The 20687-nt window shown below is 45.6% G+C and overlaps 1 protein-coding gene across 1 annotated transcript in view; it reads right to left on the reverse strand.

Moving 5' to 3' along the window:
• The window catches only part of LOC126234309 (diuretic hormone 45), a 108260-nt gene extending 105678 nt beyond the window's left edge, over positions 1-2582 (reverse strand). Inside the window, exon 1 of the mRNA XM_049942995.1 lies at positions 2352-2582. Within this exon, the coding sequence (XP_049798952.1) occupies positions 2352-2582 (231 nt within the window). The remainder of the gene's footprint in view (positions 1-2351) is intronic.
• Between the last annotated feature and the right edge of the window lie 18105 nt (positions 2583-20687).

Raw genomic sequence — 20687 nt, forward strand, 5'->3', positions numbered from 1 at the left:
ATAGATACGTGTCCCCACAATCTCGATAGGAATTAAGTTGGGGAAACAGCCAGGCCATTTCATTCGCCGAATATCCTCTCGTTTCAAGAGCTGCTCCACATGCGTTGTTCGATACGGTCGAGCATTGTCATCTATAAAAAATGGAATCAGGGCCGAATGCACGCCTGAAAAGACGCACATGCGGAAGGAGAACAGCGTCACAACAACGATGACCGTTGAATGTACAGCGTTCAAAGACTTGCTTGTCAGAGCGCCTATGCAACATTATGCCACCGCATATTATTACACTTGGACCGCAAAAGGATCATGTTTGACAATGTACCCGGGTGCACTACGTGTTTCCACTTTTTGCCATATGACGGGCACGTTCAGAAGCACTACTCGGACTGAATCTGCTCTCATCCGAAAAGAGCTCGCGACCCCACACCTCACTGCTGCAGTCCCTACGCTCTCGACACCATCGCCGATGTACGGTTGTCAGCGGAACACAAGGTACAGGGACATCCCCCCCCCCCTTTCCCTCCCTCCCCACAGTCGTTGTGTCATTGAAGAGCGTGAAATTATGTGGCTTACAAGGGAACCTCCACATCGCACCCCCCTCAGATTTAGTTATAAGTTGGCACAGTGGATAGGCCTTGAAAAACTGAACACAAATCAATCGAGAAAACAGGAAGAAGTTGTGTGGAACTATGAAAAAAATTAGTAAAATATACAAACTGAGTAGTCCATGTGAAGATAGGCAACATCAAGGACACTGGGAGTCAAGGAGCGCCGTGGACCCGTGGTTAGCGAGAGAAGTTACGGAGCGAGAGGTCCTAGGTTCAAGTCTTCCCTCGAGTGAAAGGTTTAAATTTTTATTTTCAGTTTATGTGACAAACTCTTATGTTTTCATCACTTTTTTGGTAGTGATTATCACATCCACAAGAAAACCTAAATCGGGCAAGGTAGAAGAATCTTTTTACCCATTCGCTAAGTGTACAAGTTAGGTGGGTCGACAACATTTTCCTGTCGTGTGACGGGCGCTGATGACCTCGATGTTGAGCGCCCATAAACCCCAACACACACACTGTCGTGTGACGCACATGCCGTTACCAGTGTCGTATAGAATATATGAGACGTGTTTTCCCGTGGAAGAATCGGTTGACTTATGACCTTGCGATCAAATGTTTTCGGTTCCCATTGGAGAGGCACGTCCTTTCGTCTACTAATCGCACGGTTTTGCGGTGCGGTCGCAAAACACAGACACTAAACTTATTGCAGTGAACAGAGACGTCAATGAACGAACAGACAGATCATGACTTTGCGAAAATAAAGAGAGTAAAATTTTCAGTTGAGGGAAGACTTGAACCAAGAACCTCTCGTTCTGAAGCTACTCACACTAACCACGGGACCATGGCGCTCCTGAGCTCACATGCTCCTTGATGTCGCCTATCTTGCGCATGGACTACTCAGTTTGTATATTTTACTAATTTTTTTCATGGTTCCACACAACTTCTTCCTGTTTTCTCGATTGGTCTGTGTTCAGTTTTTCAAGGACCATCCACTGTGTCAACTTATAACTAAATCTGAGGGGGGTGCGATGGGGCGGTTCTCTTGTTAGAAGTCCTGTTAAATGTGTTTGCAACAGCAGCAGTTATTTGACGTGGGTCCGTTGTGGACTATTGCACTATATAGCTGTTATCTGCTGCTGTATTTGAATTTTTCGATCAGCTGTGCCTGTGTCTCGGAAGCCTCCCCATACACGCGAGACAATGCTGTGAGCTTACCGAACTCCTGGCTACACTCGTAACACTTCTTCCACTTTCCAGAAGATTCTTTCTCATGTGTAGCCTCCCAAATGTTGTCTCTGGGCCATTTTGGAACGAAGACCACCACCACCGTGCATCGTAACAGCTCGCTGGTTGACACACGGTGTGTTTTCCCGTTCCGTAAACTGCCTCGTGCTGCGGGTCCAGCCCCATTTGTCGCTACAGTCACGCTGCCCTCGCACCATGTGAAGTCCAACTTACTGTGCACAACGGGAGATATCTGGCAACATACTCCCGTACCTTCATCCATTGCCAACGAGTAATGTATGTTGTTTTATCTAGCTGATCCTTAAGTTATTCGGAGCAATGTATTTTGGAACCAGAATGCTTGGGTGGTTTTATCAGTAAGTGACAGGCACGTGATGATCACTTGTTGTTCGGGATGCGGGAAGGCGTCTTCACCATCCTCGTTGCTCGTTGCGGAGGATTGGACACTGAAGAATCTTCAACGTATTACCCCGGGAAAGCCTGGCATACATTATGAATTACAGGGTGTAGACATAACACGTAGGAAGTTATGGCAGAGTATCTGTAGTCACGCACCTGGTACTGAGCGTCTGCGGCGGCCGCTGCTGCTGCGGCGAACTCGTCGATGGCCTGTCGCCGCTGCTGGTGGGGCCAGGAGGCGGCGGCGGCGGAGGCGGCGGGGGCGGCGGCGGGGGCAGCTTGCAGCAGCAGGCGCTGACCGTCCGGGGGTGCCTCGTAGTAGGCAGAGCAGCCGCCCCCGCAGGACACGGCCAGCAGCGCTGCCACCAGCACTCTCACCGGCGACATTCTCCTGCGGGCACACACCGAAGGATGTCAGTGACTAATATTTTCCTATTTTTTCACTTCATTTTCACCTAAAAGAAACAAGAACAACTTGAAACACTCCTACAGCGGTCGCGCTAACTTGCACGTTCTCCAGTCTGTCTCCGTTCTATACAGGGTATTAGAAAAAGGTATGGCCAGACTTTCAGTAAACATTCCTCACACATTCAGGGTGTTTCACAATTCATGCTACACGCTTCTAGAGGCTGTAGAGGGGACTTAGTAGATCAAGTTTTACACAGCAACCCGTTTCCGGCGCCGGCCGAAGTGGCCGTGCGGTTAAAGGCGCTGCAGTCTGGAACCGCAAGACCGCTACGGTCGCAGGTTCGAATCCTGCCTCGGGCATGGATGTTTGTGATGTCCTTAGGTTAGTTAGGTTTAACTAGTTCTAAGTTCTAGGGGACTAATGACCTCAGCAGTTGAGTCCCATAGTGCTCAGAGCCATTTGAACCCATTTGAACCGTGTCCGGTAACGGTTCGTTTCCATGTTACAAGGAAAAGAAGAGCTACTCGATCGCGCACTTGATGTTTCTTAAGCAGTTCGCCTGTTACGGTAGGCTACCCACATTCATGGATAGTTTTCTAACAGACGTGGAGCAGTATGTCGTCCTGAACGGGGTGACTTCAACAGAAACAAGCGTAATTTCAGGTGTGCCCCAGGGCAGTGTAATAGGTCCGCTGCTTTTTACGGTTTACATAAACAATCTGGTTGATGGTAATGACAGCGGCATTACACTATTTACCGATGATGCTGTAGTCTACAGGAAAGTAGTATCACACGAAAGTTGTGAACAAATCAGTGAGGATTTGCAGAAAATAAATGCGTGGTGTAATGACTGGCAGTTATCTCTCAATATTAGTAAGTGTAACTTACTGCGTATAACAATGCGAAAATCCCCATTAATGTACGAGTACAAAATAAATGCCCAGTCTTTGGAAGTGGTAACATCCGTCAAGTATCTGGGTGTGACTATTCGAAATGATCTCAAATGGAATGATCAGATTACACGAGTAACGGGCAAGGCGAACTCTAGATTGCGGTTTATTGGTAGAATCCTGAAGCGATGCAGTCCTTTAACAAAGGAAATGACTTACAATACGTTAGTACGTCCAGTCTTAGAGTATTGGTCGTCTGTATGGGACCCTTACCAGTTGGGCCTGATTCAAGAGATTGAGAAGGTCCAAAGAAGAGCGGCAAGATTCGTGACTGGTACATTTAGCCATCGCGAGAGCGTCACAAATCTCATAGAAAGTTTGAAGTGGGACACACTTGCAAATAGACGGCACGCTAAGCGGAAGGGGATGCTCACTAAATTCCGAAATTCAGTCTTCGCCGAGGATGTAGAGCATATACACTCCTGGAAATTGAAATAAGAACACCGTGAATTCACTGTCCCAGGAAGGGGAAACTTTATTGACACATTCCTGGGGTCAGATACAGCACATGTTCACACTGACAGAACCACAGGCACATAGACACAGGCAACAGAGCATGCACAATGTCGGCACTAGTACAGTGTATATCCACCTTTCGCAGCAATGCAGGCTGCTATTCTCCCATGGAGACGATCGTAGAGATGCTGGATGTAGTCCTGTGGAACGGCTTGCCATGCCATTTCCACCTGGCGCCTCAGTTGGACCAGCGTTCGTGCTGGACGTGCAGACCGCGTGAGACGACGCTTCATCCAGTCCCAAACATGCTCAATGGGGGACAGATCCGGAGATCTTGCTGGCCAGGGTAGTTGACTTACACCTTCTAGAGCACGTTGGGTGGCACGGGATACATGCGGACGTGCATTGTCCTGTTGGAACAGCAAGTTCCCTTGCCGGTCTAGGAATGGTAGAACGATGGGTTCGATGACGGTTTGGATGTACCGTGCACTATTCAGTGTCCCCTCGACGATCACCAGTGGTGTACGGCCAGTGTAGGAGATCGCTCCCCACACCATAATGCCGGGTGTTGGCCCTGTGTGCCTCGGTCGTATGCAGTCCTGATTGTGGCGCTCACCTGCACGGCGCCAAACACGCATACGACCATCATTAGCACCAAGGCAGAAGCGACTCTCATCGCTGAAGACGACACGTCTCCATTCGTCCCTCCATTCACGCCTGTCGCGACACCACTGGAGGCGGGCTGCACGATGTTGGGGCGTGAGCGGAAGACGGCCTAACGGTGTGCGGGACCGTAGCCCAGCTTCATGGAGACGGTTGCGAATGGTCCTCGCCGATACCCCAGGAGCAACAGTGTCCCTAATTTGCTGGGAAGTGGCGGTGCGGTCCCCTACGGCACTGCGTAGGATCCTACGGTCTTGGCGTGCATCCGTGCGTCGCTGCGGTCCGGTCCCAGGTCGACGGGCACGTGCACCTTCCGCCGACCACTGGCGACAACATCGATGTACTGTGGAGACCTCACGCCCCACGTGTTGAGCAATTCGGCGGTACGTCCACCCGGCCTCCCGCATGCCCACTATACGCCCTCGCTCAAAGTCCGTCAACTGCACATACGGTTCACGTCCACGCTGTCGCGGCATGCTACCAGTGTTAAAGACTGCGATGGAGCTCCGTATGCCACGGCAAACTGGCTGACACTGACGGCGGCGGTGCACAAATGCTGCGCAGCTAGCGCCATTCGACGGCCAACACCGCGGTTCCTGGTGTGTCCGCTGTGCCGTGCGTGTGATCATTGCTTGTACAGCCCTCTCGCAGTGTCCGGAGCAAGTATGGTGGGTCTGACACGCCGGTGTCAATGTGTTCTTTTTTCCATTTCCAGGAGTGTAGTTCATCGACATACGTCGTCGACATCATCAGATGCTCTTTATATACTGAGCTGTCGTTAAAGGGGCGACTGATGTCAAGCTGGAGGGATGGTTGTGAAGTGGGGGGAGGGTTGTCAGGAGGGACGCTGAATATCAACCCAGCAATACATGCGACTCCTTGTTGAAGTCGCTGCTGGAACAACGGAATCTACAAGCAGTGAATAAAGTCTGTGCCCGTGAAAATGAAATTAGTTCTTCCTCGGCGCCGACTCCGATGGCAGTGGAGATATCAGACACTCAGGCAGCGAGCGATCGCGAGCGCGGACGAAGGCACCGACGTCTTGATGATACATCGTCGACTAGTCCACAGGTGTCGGAGGTGCGGTGGGGGACAGGTATAGGGTTGTACGCGGCTCTCGCGACAGCTCCGTAGTTCTGAAGCAGCAAACGATGCCGGGAAGGTTGTTGTTGTTGTGGTCTTCAGTCTAGAGACTGGTTTGATGCAGCTCTCCATGCTACTCTATCCTGTGCAAGCTTCATCATCTCCCAGTACCTACTGCAACCTACATCCTTTTGAATCTGTTTAGTGTATTCATCTCTTAGTCTCCCTCTACAATTTTTACCCTCCGCGCTGCCCTCCAATACTAAACTGGTGATCCCTTGATGCCTCAGAATATGTCCTACCAACCGATCCCTTCTTCTTGTCAAGTTGTGCCACAAATTTCTCTTCTCTCCAGTTCTATTCAATACCTCCTCATTAGCTATGTGATCTACCCATCTAATCTTCAGCATTCTTCTGTAGCACCACATTTCGAAAGCTTCTATTCTCTTCTTGTCTAAACTATTTATCGTCCATGTTTCATTTTCATACATGGCTACACTCCATACAAATACTTTCAGAAATGACGTCCTTACACTTAAATCTATACTCGATGTTAACAAATTTCTCTTCTTCAGAAACGCTTTCCTTCCCATTGCCCGTCTACATTTTATATCCTCTCTACTTCGACCATCATCAGTTATTTTGCTCCCGAAATAGCAAAACTCCTTTACTACTTTAAGCGTCTCATTTCCCAATCTAATACCCTCAGCATCACCCGATTTAATTCGACTACATTCCATTATCCTGGTTTTGCTTTTGTTGATGTTTATCTTAAACCCTATTTTCAAGACACTGTCCATTCCGTTCAACTGCTCTTCCAATGGCGCTGCAGTCCGAAACCGCGGGACTGCTACGGTCGCAGGTTCGAATCCTGCCTCGGGCATGGGTGTGTGTGATGTCCTTAGGTTAGTTAGGTTTAAGTAGTTCTACGTTCTAGGGGACTTATGACCTAAGATGTTGAGTCCCATAGTGCTCAGAGCCATTTGAACCATTTTTTTGCTCTTCCAAGTCCTTTGCTGTCTCTGACAGAATTACAATGTCATCGGCGAACCTCAAAGTTTTTATTTCTTCTACATGGATTTTAATTCCTACTCCGAATTTTTCCTTTTGTTTCCTTTACTGCTTGCTCAATATACAGATGGAATAACATCGGGGATATGCTACAACCATGCTCTCTCCCTTCCCAACCACTGATTCCCTTTCATGCCCCTCGATTCTTGTAACTGCCATCTGGTTTCTGTAAAAATTGTAAATAGCCTTTCGCTCCCTGTATTTTACCCCTGCCACCTTCAGAATTTGACAGAGTATTCCAGTCAACATTGTCGAAAGTTTTCTCTAAGTCTACAAATGCTAGAAACGTATGTTTGTCTTTCCTTAATCTATTATCTAAGATACGTCGTAGGGTCAGTGTTGCCTCACGTGTTCCAACATTTCTACAGAATCCAAACTGATCTTCCCCGAGGTCGGTTTCTACCAGTTTTTCCATTCGTCTGTGTAGAATTCGTGTTAGTATTTTGCAGCTGTGGCTTATTAAACTGATAGTTCGGTAATGTTCACATCTGTCAACCCCTGCTTTCTTTGGGATTAGAATTATTATACTCTTCTTGAAGTCTGAGGGTATTTCGCCTGTCTCATACCTCCGGAATATTTTACGGAAGGGGACGCCGTCATCATTAAACCATACAGTAAAGCTGCTTGCTCTCGGTAAACATTACGGCTGTAGTTTCCCCTTGCTTTCAGCCGTTCGCAGTACCAGCACAGCAAGACCGTTTTGGTTAGTGTTACAAGGCCAGATCTGTCAATCATCCAGACTGTTGGTCCTGCAACTATTGAAAAGGCTGCTGCCCCTCTTCAGGAACCACACGTTTGTCTGGCCTATCAACAGATACCCCTCCGTTGTGGTTGCGCCTACGGTACGGCTATCTGTATCGCTGAGGCACGGGAAGGTATCTCGGCGAATATTGTCCCCGTCAGACACTATCACCCAGCTCAGAAGCCGAGAAGATACAAATGACGACGATTATTGATTATTAACAGCTTCTCCATTATTTTCGAAGGATTTTTCTGTTTGCGGGTCCGCAGCCGATAAAATATTTGGTTTGGAAGTAGAAGTTTCGTGGCTACCCCTTAATGTTTTTATTTTATTCGTTTCATTCTTCCTGACTAAATCGGACTTGAAGGCACATTATCCAGCAAACATGAATAAAAATAAAAGATAAAGAGTAAGACTCATTATAAAGATATAAATTTCGCTAAATTGGCGTTCCACTGCCATTTATGCTATATGTGTAATGCACAACGGAAATCTTTTTTAAGATTTATTGGCTTTCGTGACATGCTCATATAGCCATCTCAATAGTGAAATGTCAATCATGACAGACCGAACTTAAGAACAACATTACCCCGAGTCCACAAAGAGAGAAAATTACCGTCCCAGCCGGGAATCGAACCCGAATGCCTTCGGTTAGCAATGCGTTGCGCTGACCAGGCAGCAACTGAGGCAGACACACAACAGAAGATTAACCGTACTAAAAACTCGTCGTCGAGCGCCCGTAAAACGCACACACACACACACACACACACACACACACACAAACGCGCGCGCGAGAGAGATTAATCCCTATAAAGCATAAAATGTAATGTAGGTCACAAACAGTTACGAGATATGCGAACAAATAGCCCTGCTTCCACGTAGGAAGAAAAAACATGTATTATGCATTTGAAACGCCAATAAGGAATAATAATTGTTAAGTACTCCTGCAATCTAAATAAACATGTAACCAAAATTTGTTATTCAGAGCAGAACTCGTGTACCATAGAAATCTCTTCTAGGCAAATTTGAGAGTCATAGAATGCACCTTTTATCCAGGCTTAACATGAATTACTATGGGGGATAGATTGTAAAGCGGCGTGGTCAACACGTTATGAGATATAAAATTTTGCCCTACAATCCACTAAGAAAGGACCAACACTGCCAAGCATTGAGGTACAGGCAAAGATGATCAGAACTGAGTCACACAGAATGAAGGAAAAGAATACTTCAAGTACTCACAAATGATAAGAGATGTATTTTCGGCCGGCCGAAGTGGCCGTGCGGTTAAAGGCGCTGCAGTCTGGAACCGCAAGACCGCTACGGTCGCAGGTTCGAATCCTGCCTCGGGCATGGATGTTTGTGATGTCCTTAGGTTAGTTAGGTTTAACTAGTTCTAAGTTCTAGGGGACTAATGACCTCAGCAGTTGAGTCCCATAGTGCTCAGAGCCATTTGAACCATTTTAGATGTATTTTCACTGACGCGTGTAAGTGAGGCAAGGCCAACCGACATACACAAGTGATTGTGTGTAACGCTTAAATCACAGTGACAGTAACATAACCCCCCCTCCCCCCTCCCATGAACCATGGACCTTGCCGTTGGTGGGGAAGCTTGCGTGCCTCAGCGATACAGATAGCCGTACCGTAGGTGCAACCACAACGGAGGGGTATGTGTTGAGAGACCAGACAAACGTGTGGTTCCTGAAGAGGGGCAGCAGCCTTTTCAATAGTTGCAGGGGCAATAGTCTAGATGATTGACTGATCTGGCCTTTTAACACTAACCAAAACGGCCTTGCTGTGCTGGTACTGCGAACGGCTGAAAGCAAGGGAAAACTACAGCCGTAATTTTTCCCGAGGGCATGCAGCTTTACTGTATGGTTAAATGATGATGGCGTCCTCTTGAGTAAAACATTCCGGAGGTAAAATAGCCCCCAGTCGAAACAAGGCCCCGGGAGTAGACAACTTTCCATTAGAACGACTGATAGCCTTGGGAGAGCCAGCCCTGACAAAACTCTACCATCTGGAGAGCAAGATATATGAGACAGGCGAAATACCCTCAGACTTCAATAAGAATATAATAATTCTAATCCCAAAGAAAGCAGGGGTTGACAGATGTGAACATTACCGAACTATCAGTTTAATAAGCCGCAGCTGCAAAATACTAACACGAATTCTATACAGACCAATGGAAAAACTGGTAGAAACCGACCTCGGGGAAGATCAATTTGGATTCCGTAGAAATGTTGGAACACATCAGGCAATACTGACCCTACGACTTATCTTAGAAAATAGATTAAGGGAAGGCAAACTTACGTTTCTAGCATTTGTAGACTTAGAGAAAACTTTCGACAATGTTGACTGGAATACTCTGTCAAATTCTGAAGGTGGCAGGGGTAAAATACAGGGAGCGAAAGGCTATTTAACAATTTTTACAGAAACCAGATGGCAGTTACAAGAATCGAGGGGCATGGTTGGGAAGGGAGTGAGACAGGGTTGTAGCCTATCCCCGATGTTATTCAATCAGTATATTGAGCAAGCAGTAAAGGAAACAAAAGGAAAAAATTCGGAGTAGGAATTAAAATCCATGGAGAAGAAATAAAAATTTTGATGTTTGCCGATGACATTGTAATTCTGTCAGAGACAGCAAAGGACGTGGAAGAGCAGCTGAACGGAATGGATAATGTCTTGAAAGGAGGATACAAGATGAACATCAACAAAAGCAAAACCAGGATAATGGAATGCAGTCGAATTAAATCGGGTGATGCTGAGAGAATTAGATTAGGTAATGAGACGCTGAACGTAGTAAATGAGTTTTGTTATTTGGGGAGCAAAATAACTGATGATGGTCGAAGTAGAGAGGATATAAAATGTAGACTGGCAATGGCAAGGAAATCGTTTCTGAAAAAGAGAAATTTGTTAACATCGAGTATAGATTTAAGTGTCAGGAAGTCGTTTCTGAAAGTATTTGTATGGAGTGTAGCCATGTATGGAAGTGAAACATGGACGATAACCATTTTGGACAAGAAGAGAATAGAAGCTTTCGAAATGTGGTGCTACAGAAGAATGCTGAAGATAAGGTGGGTAGATCACATAACTAATGAGGAGGTATTGAATAGAATTGGGGAGAAGAGAAATTTGTGGCACAACTTGATTAGAAGAAGGGATCGGTTGCTAGGACATATTCTGAGGCATTAAGGAATCACCAATTTAGCATTGGTGGGCAGTGCGGAGGGTAAAAATCGTAGAGGGAGACCAAGAGATGAATACACTAAACAGATTCAGAAGGATGTAGGATGCAGTAGGCACTGGGAGATGAAGAAGCTTGCACAGGATAGAGTAGCATGAAGAGCTGTATCAAACCAGTCTCTGGACTGAAGACCAAAACAACAAACAGTAACAATCATTATATGTAATCTACAAGGGATTGGACAAAGATAAGGAAACACCAGAAACACATCACCATGTCTGATACGGCGTAGGGACTCCCTGGCATTCAAAACAGCATCCAGTCGTCTCGAAATGGATAAATAAAAGCCCTGTATGGTCTTCAAGATCTACCTGAAAAATAGTAGCAAGGTCAGGTAACGATGATGTAGGTAGATAGTGATCATACACCCTACTCTCCAAATTAGGCCACAAAGACTCAATAATATTGATATTTTGTGTCTATGGTGGCCAGGGAACATCCGACATTTCTTCCTCGTGCTCACAAAACTAGTCCCGTACGATGCGAGCTGTGTAAACAGGGCCCTGTTGTCTTGGATCACAGAATCCTCACTGGGGAAGAAACGTTGTACAATGGGATGGACCAGATCAGCTAAAATGAGCACATAATCCTTGGCAGTAAAGTTGTTTTGCAGAGTAATCATGGGATCCATGGAATATCACGGTGTGGTCGCCCAAATCATCACCAAACCCTCGTCGTGTATCAATGTTGGTACGTGAACTCGGCTCTAGGTTGGAAACAATGTGACTCATACGACCAAATAAGTTTCTTTCATTGCTCCATTGTCCGGGTTTTATGGCTTCTGGACCACGTTTCCTGTTAGCGGACATTTGAATGACTGCCATTCTCTGCTTTTGGAGTTCCCTTAGTGTTGTTTTGGTCCTGACAGTGTGAGGGAGTGCGACATTCAGCTGTGCAGTGATTTTTGCAGCTGACGTCCTTTACTTTTTCGTCACAATCTTCTTCAAAGACACGAAGACACTCAGCACACATTTTTGTCCGTTTGTGACTTAGCTGATGATGTTTTCCCGCTTTCCGTGTATGCGGCATAAATCTTCGATTCGGTGCCTTTTGAAACACCTGACACATTGGTTACGTTGGTTACAGGAGCACCCACCATACAAGCAGCAACAATCTGCCCACGTTCGAATTCACTTTTCTCCGACATAATGCATTCACAATTACACGCAATACTGCCCTGACCGCCACTGACACTTGCAACGTATTGAGGACGCTGTAAACGTGCCGTTCGTAGTAAATTACAACAGTTGAACTTGCAGGCTTGGCTAGCATCTGTGCTTATGTTCAAGCTTTCATTTCTCGCAGTGTTTCAACACCTTTATCCAAACTCGTATATATTGTGTAATACAACTAAAAGGTCTACAACTTATACGTCACTAGCTGGCGTACCCGCTTAATTCAGGAAGTTGATATGAGATTATGTGGTAGTTGGAATAGAAGGACAAACTTTAAAGTATAAGAGGTAAAAATTTTTTATTGAAAACATATTCTGACTATTTACAACCCTTGTTTATAAACAACATTTTTCATTTTGTTATTCGGGGTATATAGACAGTCATGAGAAATCATTCGGTCTAGTGCTGTTTTGAATAAGCGAATCATTGATTGTATTCCTGTAAGATCCTCTGTACATCTCGGCCTGCTTCTCGTCTCAATCTACTGATACACGTGCATCGTTGATCAATTTCTGTTTCTTCATTTCCGATTAAATTACATGCAGAAATTTATGGTCTTTGTTAGGTATTGAAGGTAATGATCTCACGTCGTGATAGATTACAACGTGTTTGTTTTTGTTATATTCTTTCATCGGGTTGTAGTGGAATCCCTCATTTGTTTGGTTGTACTGTTTACTTGTCCGCGCTTTTCTTAGAGTGATATTTTCGTGGTTGGCTTGAGTTCGCAGTCTTTTGTTATAACATTGTGACGCAATTCTTGATTCTCCAATCCGTTCATTTCGTTGTTCTTCGGTTTCTCTGTTTCTCACGGTGCTCATATCCGTTCGTTGGGGACTTAAACATCTTCGCTCTCTTCGTATGTTTCGTTTTTTGATGTTACTTTTGTTTCCGCCGTTTTGCTTTGGAACTGGCAATATCTGCTCCTCCTCTTTTATGTTGGGGCATTGTCTAAAATATAAATCAAATCAACTTTTTAATAACAAATATACCAAGTACACTTTCACATTTTGCACACTTTATTTTCGACTTAAATTCAGTCACTGTATCACTTTGTCTACTCACACTTCACTGTTTGTTTTTATTTACTCACTGCACTGCTTCTTCCGTTCCTCCCTTCGTCACTGTGAAACTCACCTTCGAACCTGCGATGGATCTTGCTTTATATACCCCTACCAATGGATAGCCCCACCAGTGGCGAATTCCAGAACATACCAAAACGGCTTCGAATAGTCCACAATCCTCCAAAACATTTCACAACATTCGACAGTGTTCTGTAATGTTCCACAATGATCTAGGATGTTCCTGGATGTTCCCGAACATTATGGAATCTCCCTGAAAGTTCCAGACTATTCACGAACATTTGAAAACACCCATGATCATTTTGGACCATTCCGGAACATTCTGGAATGTTGTGTAATACTCTCGAACAATCGTGAATATTCTCGAATCATCTCAAAAGTTCTAGAATGCTCTAGAAATTTCTAGAGGGTGAAACTTCCCAGCCCGTATAGCTTCAAAAGCGCGCCCTTCAGGTAAAAACGGGAACCTTCTTCACGGAAGGAGACAGAGGCCTACAACACCATACAACTCCATTGATCGTACCGGAACTCGTTTCTGAGTTTTAGCGGCATGCACATTGCACACTTACTTTTCTAATATATATTGATTAGAATACTCGGAAATATTACGCATTTCACGTGGATTTAGTTTTGAGCAACCAGGAAGATACCCAGTGAGATCGTCATAGATGTATTGCGTTTGTGTACTCTTCCATTTTCCTGCTGAAGGAATCGTAGGTATTTTCGTTAGTTGCAGTTCTCCGAATGCAGGCTGCAGTGTGGTGTTCCGCTGTCTGTCACAAGTTACGATTTGGTGGAGAAGCATCAGTCTAACGAACTGTTTTGCACTCACTGCAAACGACACTCCCGATATCACATAATTCAGAGGCTTCTGGTGTAACTGACGAGGAATTTATGAACACCTGTGTCTTTTGTAGTGTTAATTCTCATGTCACGATAAATGGCAGCTATAGTGAGATGCCCTGCTAAACCCGCAGGACAGGATAGGTAGTTTAAGTTGTGGAAAGGGGCCAAAATAAGCGGCTGTCAGTTACACTCGAACATACAACCTTTTATTTTGATCAAACGTTACAAGAGCCAAGAAAAATTAAAAGAAAGACACAGATTCATTTTTGGAACTTAATTAGCGGCTGAATGGGTTGTACAATCTCATGCATTAAGGTCAAGACCACTTTAATTTAAAAGCGGCTGAAAGCCAATAACTTAAAGCTCAACAAAAATCAGAAATTTAAAAGGCAAAGCCTTATCTTAATTAGGCTGAAGGCCCAAGAATCTGACGCTTTAAGAGCAAACAACTTAAATTAAAAATCGGCTGAAGGCCCAACACTTAAGACTCAATAACATTAATTTAAAAAAATGCGAAAGCCTTTACGTAAAACAGTTCTTAAATTAGGCTGAAGGCCCAAACCATCTGATGCCTTAATGGCAAAACAATCTAAAAATCGGCTAGAAGCCATTCAAGTACAAACAACAAGAACAAACAAGAAAAGGCAGTACACACACGGATGTTCAGAAGTTCCTAGGGTCGGTCTGGAATTCAAAGACTAACGCTCGCATAGGTGAGACAGGCAGTCGGCCCAACCATTGTCGATCTGATGGCAACCCAACCGAGAGACATTCAACGGACCCACCGACAAGATAACCTCTGCTTCACCCGACCAGCACACAACAAGGAGTTCAATGGAACAACGTAGAAGGTATTGGCGCCCACAACCAATTATTCATTGAACTGTCAAACAACACACCGTGCTGGACAGCGACAACACGATGAGGAAAATACACTGCCTGAATTTATGTCAACGGTCAGGGCAGGTAAGCAGAACGTTAACGGCCACAAGGCAGGAGATTCCGCTGGTATTCTTCAATTCAAATAACAAAGTACAGTTAAACTCCACTGCAGGGTTGCTAAAATTTGCCAACTTGAAAACACATGTTGTAGCTCGTGGGAATATCCCAACAGCCGACAACGAATTCCAAACGACACAGTGTTAACAGTCGTGACTTGTTGGTAGATTAAGTCAAAACTCAACCTTCATGTCCAGGATCGGTGAGCCACGAACCTCGTAGCAATGGGAACAGCACCACACACTCCGACACTGCATCGTGGCCGCCAGTGGGCCCAGCCAAACTACGTTCCACGGAGATTTCCTCACTGCTCCTCGCCAACCGACCAACTGCACAGGCCCCGAAACGGTGAAAGGACCAAATATATGTCAGCCGATGAGACGAGCAACCGAATGACCAACCAACGGTCGTCCAGCTCCAATCTCCGTCCGTCGGACAGTTTATGTGTGTCGCCAGCGGTCGGTGAGCACTGGCTGTCGGTGCCTCACCGGCACTCCATCTCCCGACTTCACTGCTGCTGGGCCCCCGACTGCACCGCTGGTCCGTCCCAAACTGACTGCCAGACACACGACGACCCGGAAATACAGAGATAAATGTAAAGATAGTATGACAGTGCACTTATCGATACGCGCTGCTGTTGCCGCACAGGGGCAAGTAAGGCAGGAAGTTAGTGACGCCAGTAAATGGAATAAGAAAACGAGGCGGCAGTACCGTAATAGAAGATGACAAACAATGAATGGGATAAACGCGAGCCGAGCACGGCCCACGCACTTCAGCAGAAAAAGAGAACTCTTCAGAAGCCAATTTATTCAACACGCAGAGAATGGAATAGCCAATTGCAGTACTGAAGTCTAGCGACAGTATCCGTACTGGTTAGCCTATACACTACCGTAGCGTTTTAAGGTTTCAGTCTGGATTTTTTTCACAGTTCTGCGAGCAGGCTCTATCGATATGGCAGTTTGAAGTGCCAAATAGTGTTATGATTTTCTCTTGTTTAGGCCGCTCTTAACTAGTCTGTTCTCGATTTTTAGAAAACTTTTTATGTCCAACAACGCATCCCGTCTTTTCTAATCTGTTTATCAACGGATCGCTGGAAATGCGTACACAGGGACGTTTCCCAGAAGGCAAGCCGGCATTTTACATAGGTCTGTACTGTTATACAGGGTGGTAAAAAAATCGACTGTCTCTCTTGTTAACTAGTTCACTTGCTTTAGTTGACAGAAAACAAATGGAAACTCAATTAAAATGCACGCTGGTCATTTAGTCAACTGTCTTCAGTTAAGTGTGTGTGTATGTGTGTATGTGTGTGTGTGTGTGTGTGTGTGTGTGTGTGTGTGTGTGTGTGTGTGTGAGAGAGAGAGAGAGAGAGAGAGAGAGAATACAATTTTCAATATGGATACATATAGTAGTACTGCGCCGTAGTACTTTGGTTGGTTCGTTTATTTGGGGAGGGGACCAAACAACAAGATCATTGGTCCCATGTGATTATGGATGGATGGGGAAGGAAGTCGGCCGTGACACTTCAAAGGAACCATCCCGAAATTTGCCTGAAGAGATTTACGGCAGTCACGGATTACCTAATCGGGTTTGAACTGTCGTCCTTCCGAATGCGAATCTAGTGTGCTAACAACTGCACCACCTCGCCATGGAGCGATAAGGTCGTTTCGATAATCTAGTCCAGCCAGTTAGACACATCAGTAGTACTTTACTATGGTATGTTGTGTGTAGTAAAGGTGGTCCTCGATTAAAAGCTGCACCATCATTACTTTTCCTTTATTGTGGTTGACTGAATGACCAGTGTGCATTTTGCTTCAAAATGTCAGTTTCGTGTTACTTCGTTAATAACGTCACGTTTACATGAATGGTACACTGTGATACGTTTCTGAACAGGTGTTGAGGAGAGGAAATGGTTTATCGAATAAAAAGTACACTGGGGGCCGAACCGCACAATAACTCTGGGTTTGGTGTGGGGCGGCGGTGGGGTGGGTGGACTGCTGTGACCTGTGTGCGGTTGTGAACCACTGAGGGCTAGGGCAGGAATGAAGCGTCTCCGTCGTTTCTCGGTCCCCGGTTCAAATACCCAATACGCAATACCTTCATCTCTTGGTATTGAACAATGTTACAAGAAAGCCAGTTATGCTAATTAAATTCAACCCGGTAGCTAAACAATATTTGCTTGACACATTTTTTTACTTCGATTCTGGACAAAAAGTTATTATGGGAATCTAGATAAGAGGGACAGACACCCTGTATAATTAAATACAAGGATCGTCTTTCATGTATACCAAAGTACGCAAAAAAACATACTCGATCGGATAGCAAACGAAGCACAGCAATTACCACATAGTCCGAGCGACGGGGGGAGCGCCATGTGATGACGCGAGATTGTTTCCGGGGCGTATTGCTTCTCATGCAGCAGAGGCAGCTACTGCGTTGTACGCGAAATCCTTGGCAATCTCTTTCCATTTCTGCTTTTCCAAGGTGTTTTATCTGGTCAGCTTACTGCTTGAAAAATCATGTGAATTAGTCTGATAGTGACGGCAAGTGGAACCGCAGGACGGGAGTCGCGTATTGACTGCTCAGCTGCAAAACGATCTGCACGAATCCGGTAATAACGGCCGTGCTCGCAGTGACCGCCCATCTATCTATTGTGCCGGACTCTGAGCAATAAAAGTCCATGGAGCGTTCTGCATTCCGTTCGGCAAACAGTGGCGCAGTGCTGATGCTATCGGAGGGCGGATGTTGAAAATATATCTGGGAAAGACACGGAGTGACTAATAAGTATAACGCGCTAATGCCTGTGATTTCTAACTGATGTGATAATAAATACTGAACAGCTTTACTGTTCAAAAAGACTAACTAATCAGTCACGGTGTGATGATACAGCATAGAGAAAAATGTCATGTCTAGGACAGCTTGGGTTAACTGAAATGGAGCAATAAGCCGTTTCCGATAATCTAGTCCAACCAGTTACAGGAGTAATGAATGAGGTCCTATTGAAGTAGTCGAGCTTAAAAAGTTTATATTCTTTTGTGCGGTACTGTTCATTTGGATGTGAGTAAAATTTTGCTTCAGCAAAGTGATGCACACGAATTTCTGGTATGCAAGCCTACGCCAAAACAGTGGCTGGTCATTCAGAGCTACGTCTAGAAAATTACAAGGTATGAAAATAAAAAAAAACCGCCTGTTCACGATATATTTGTGCCTGGTTGCTAATATGCACTCTTTTACAATTCAAATAAACTTCATTTCAGCGGTCTTAATTTTTCTTCTATCCAATCAGACTTCTACACAGTAAGTTGTGTATTTAGGTCCTTCGTTTATATACTTGATTACCGACTGTAGTAGCCTACTTAGTGTGTGCAAGATCGATGTAAATGTTTGATGTTCTGAACAGCAGTAACGTCATTCTAACGATGCCAGACTGGAAAAACTATAATACATCTGAAAGGAGTAGTCTAAAAACTCAGCAGAGGACGGCTGCATGTGTCCGTCTGGAAACATAAATAACTGAGTAAACTTCGCCGAAACACTATCAAAACCAAATTAACTTCATTTTAAGGAAATGTACAATTTAATGTTGTGAAAACACGATCTGTCACAATCACTAGGTGTCAGGTCAAATGTGGCAGGTCCTATAATTCTCCCTCACATTCATTGAGGATAACGAAGACGTCAGCGAATTTTATTGTGTGTCTTCGAAGGAGGAGGCAAATACTGCATGCCTGCCTTACAGACTTTTTAATCCGACCGCATTTGTCTTGATGTACCATCTGTTCCCTCTTGGTTCCTGTACATACTATGTACTACCAGACTGTCTCTATTTTTCTGAGACTCTCGAACATCTTACACCATTTTACTTTGTCGAATGCTTTTTGTAGGTCAATAAATACTATGAAGGCGTCTTTTCAACATCCTTCTATAAGACAACATCTCAAACGCTTCAGTTTTCTTCCTTCACTGTTTGACACAGGCCAGGATTCATTTGTGCACAATGCTGTGTTCCAGACATACATTTTCAGAAACTTTTTCCTCTTGTTAAGGCCGATGTATGATAGATAATACGAATACCCATCTTGCTACAAGGAATCGCTAGTGCTAGTCTGCTTTTTATAATATCCTTTCTTCGTCCCTCACGTGTTATTTTTGCTTGCAATGTAGCAAAATTAATTCATTTCATCTACTAATGGGTCATAAGTTTATCGCTAATCTCATTTCTGCTAATCGTAATTACTATCGTCGTTCTTCGTTTTATCTGCAGCTCACATTCTATCCTCGTTAGATCGTTCATTCCGTTCACCAGGGCCTGCAGTTCTTCGTCGCTCTCACTAAGCACAAGAATCTCATCAGTGCCTCTGATGATTAGAATATCCTTTGCTCCTGAATTTTAATTCTCACCTTGAAGCTTTCTTTTATTTGAGCCATTCCTTCTTCGATGAATGATTGGATAAGTAGTGGCGAAGGACTGCTTCTGTAATCCGAGCACTTCATTCTTGGTCCTCCACTCTTACTGTTTCCTTGGTTTTTGTAAATGTTGGTGCGGCTGGTCCCGGCGGAGGTTCGAGTCCTTCCTCGGGCATGGGTGTGTGTTTTTGTCCTTAGGATAATTTAGGTTAAGTAGTGTCTAAGCTACAGGACTGATGACCTTAGCAGTTAAGTCCTATAAGATTTCACACACATTTGAACATTTTTTGTGAATGTTGTGTATTACCCGTCTTTCCTCGTAGGTTCAACCTATTTTTCTAAGAATTTAACATCTTGCAACATTTTACGTTCTACACTCCTGGAAATGGAAAAAAAAAACATTGACACCGGTGTGTCAGACCCACCATACTTGCTCCGGACACTGCGAGAGGGCTGTACAAGCAATGATCACACGCACGGCACAGCGGACACACCAGGAACCGCGGTGTTGGCCGTCGAATGGCGCTAGCTGCGCAGCATTTGTGCACCGCCGCCGTCAGTGTCAGCCAGTTTGCCGTGGCATACGGAGCTCCATCGCAGTCTTTAACACTGGTAGCATGCCGCGACAGCGTGGACGTGAACCGTATGTGCAGTTGACGGACTTTGAGCGAGGGCGTATAGTGGGCATGCGGGAGGCCGGGTGGACGTACCGCCGAATTGCTCAACACGTGGGGCGTGAGGTCTCCACAGTACATCGATGTTGTCGCCAGTGGTCGGCGGAAGGTGCACGTGCCCGTCGACCTGGGACCGGACCGCAGCGACGCACGGATGCACGCCAAGACCGTAGGATCCTACGCAGTGCCGTAGGGGACCGCACCGCCACTTCCCAGCAAATTAGGGACACTGTTGCTCCTGGGGTATCGGCGAGGACCATTCGCAACCGTCTCCATGAAGCTGGGCTACGGTCCCGCACACCGTTAGGCCGTCTTCCGCTCACGCCCCAACATCGTGCAGCCCGCCTCCAGTGGTGTCGCGACAGGCGTGAATGGAGGGACGAATGGAGACGTGTCGTCTTCAGCGATGAGAGTCGCTTCTGCCTTGGCGCCAATGATGGTCGTATGCGTGTTTGGCGCCGTGCAGGTGAGCGCCACAATCAGGACTGCATACGACCGAGGCACACAGGGCCAACACCCGGCATCATGGTGTGGGGAGCGATCTCCTACACTGGCCGTACACCACTGGTGATCGTCGAGGGGACACTGAATAGTGCACGGTACATCCAAACCGTCATCGAACCCATCGTTCTACCATTCCTAGACCGGCAAGGGAACTTGCTGTTCCAACAGGACAATGCACGTCCGCATGTATCCC

Source organism: Schistocerca nitens, chromosome 2, assembly GCF_023898315.1.
Source record: "Schistocerca nitens isolate TAMUIC-IGC-003100 chromosome 2, iqSchNite1.1, whole genome shotgun sequence".
NCBI lineage: Eukaryota > Metazoa > Arthropoda > Insecta > Orthoptera > Acrididae > Schistocerca > Schistocerca nitens.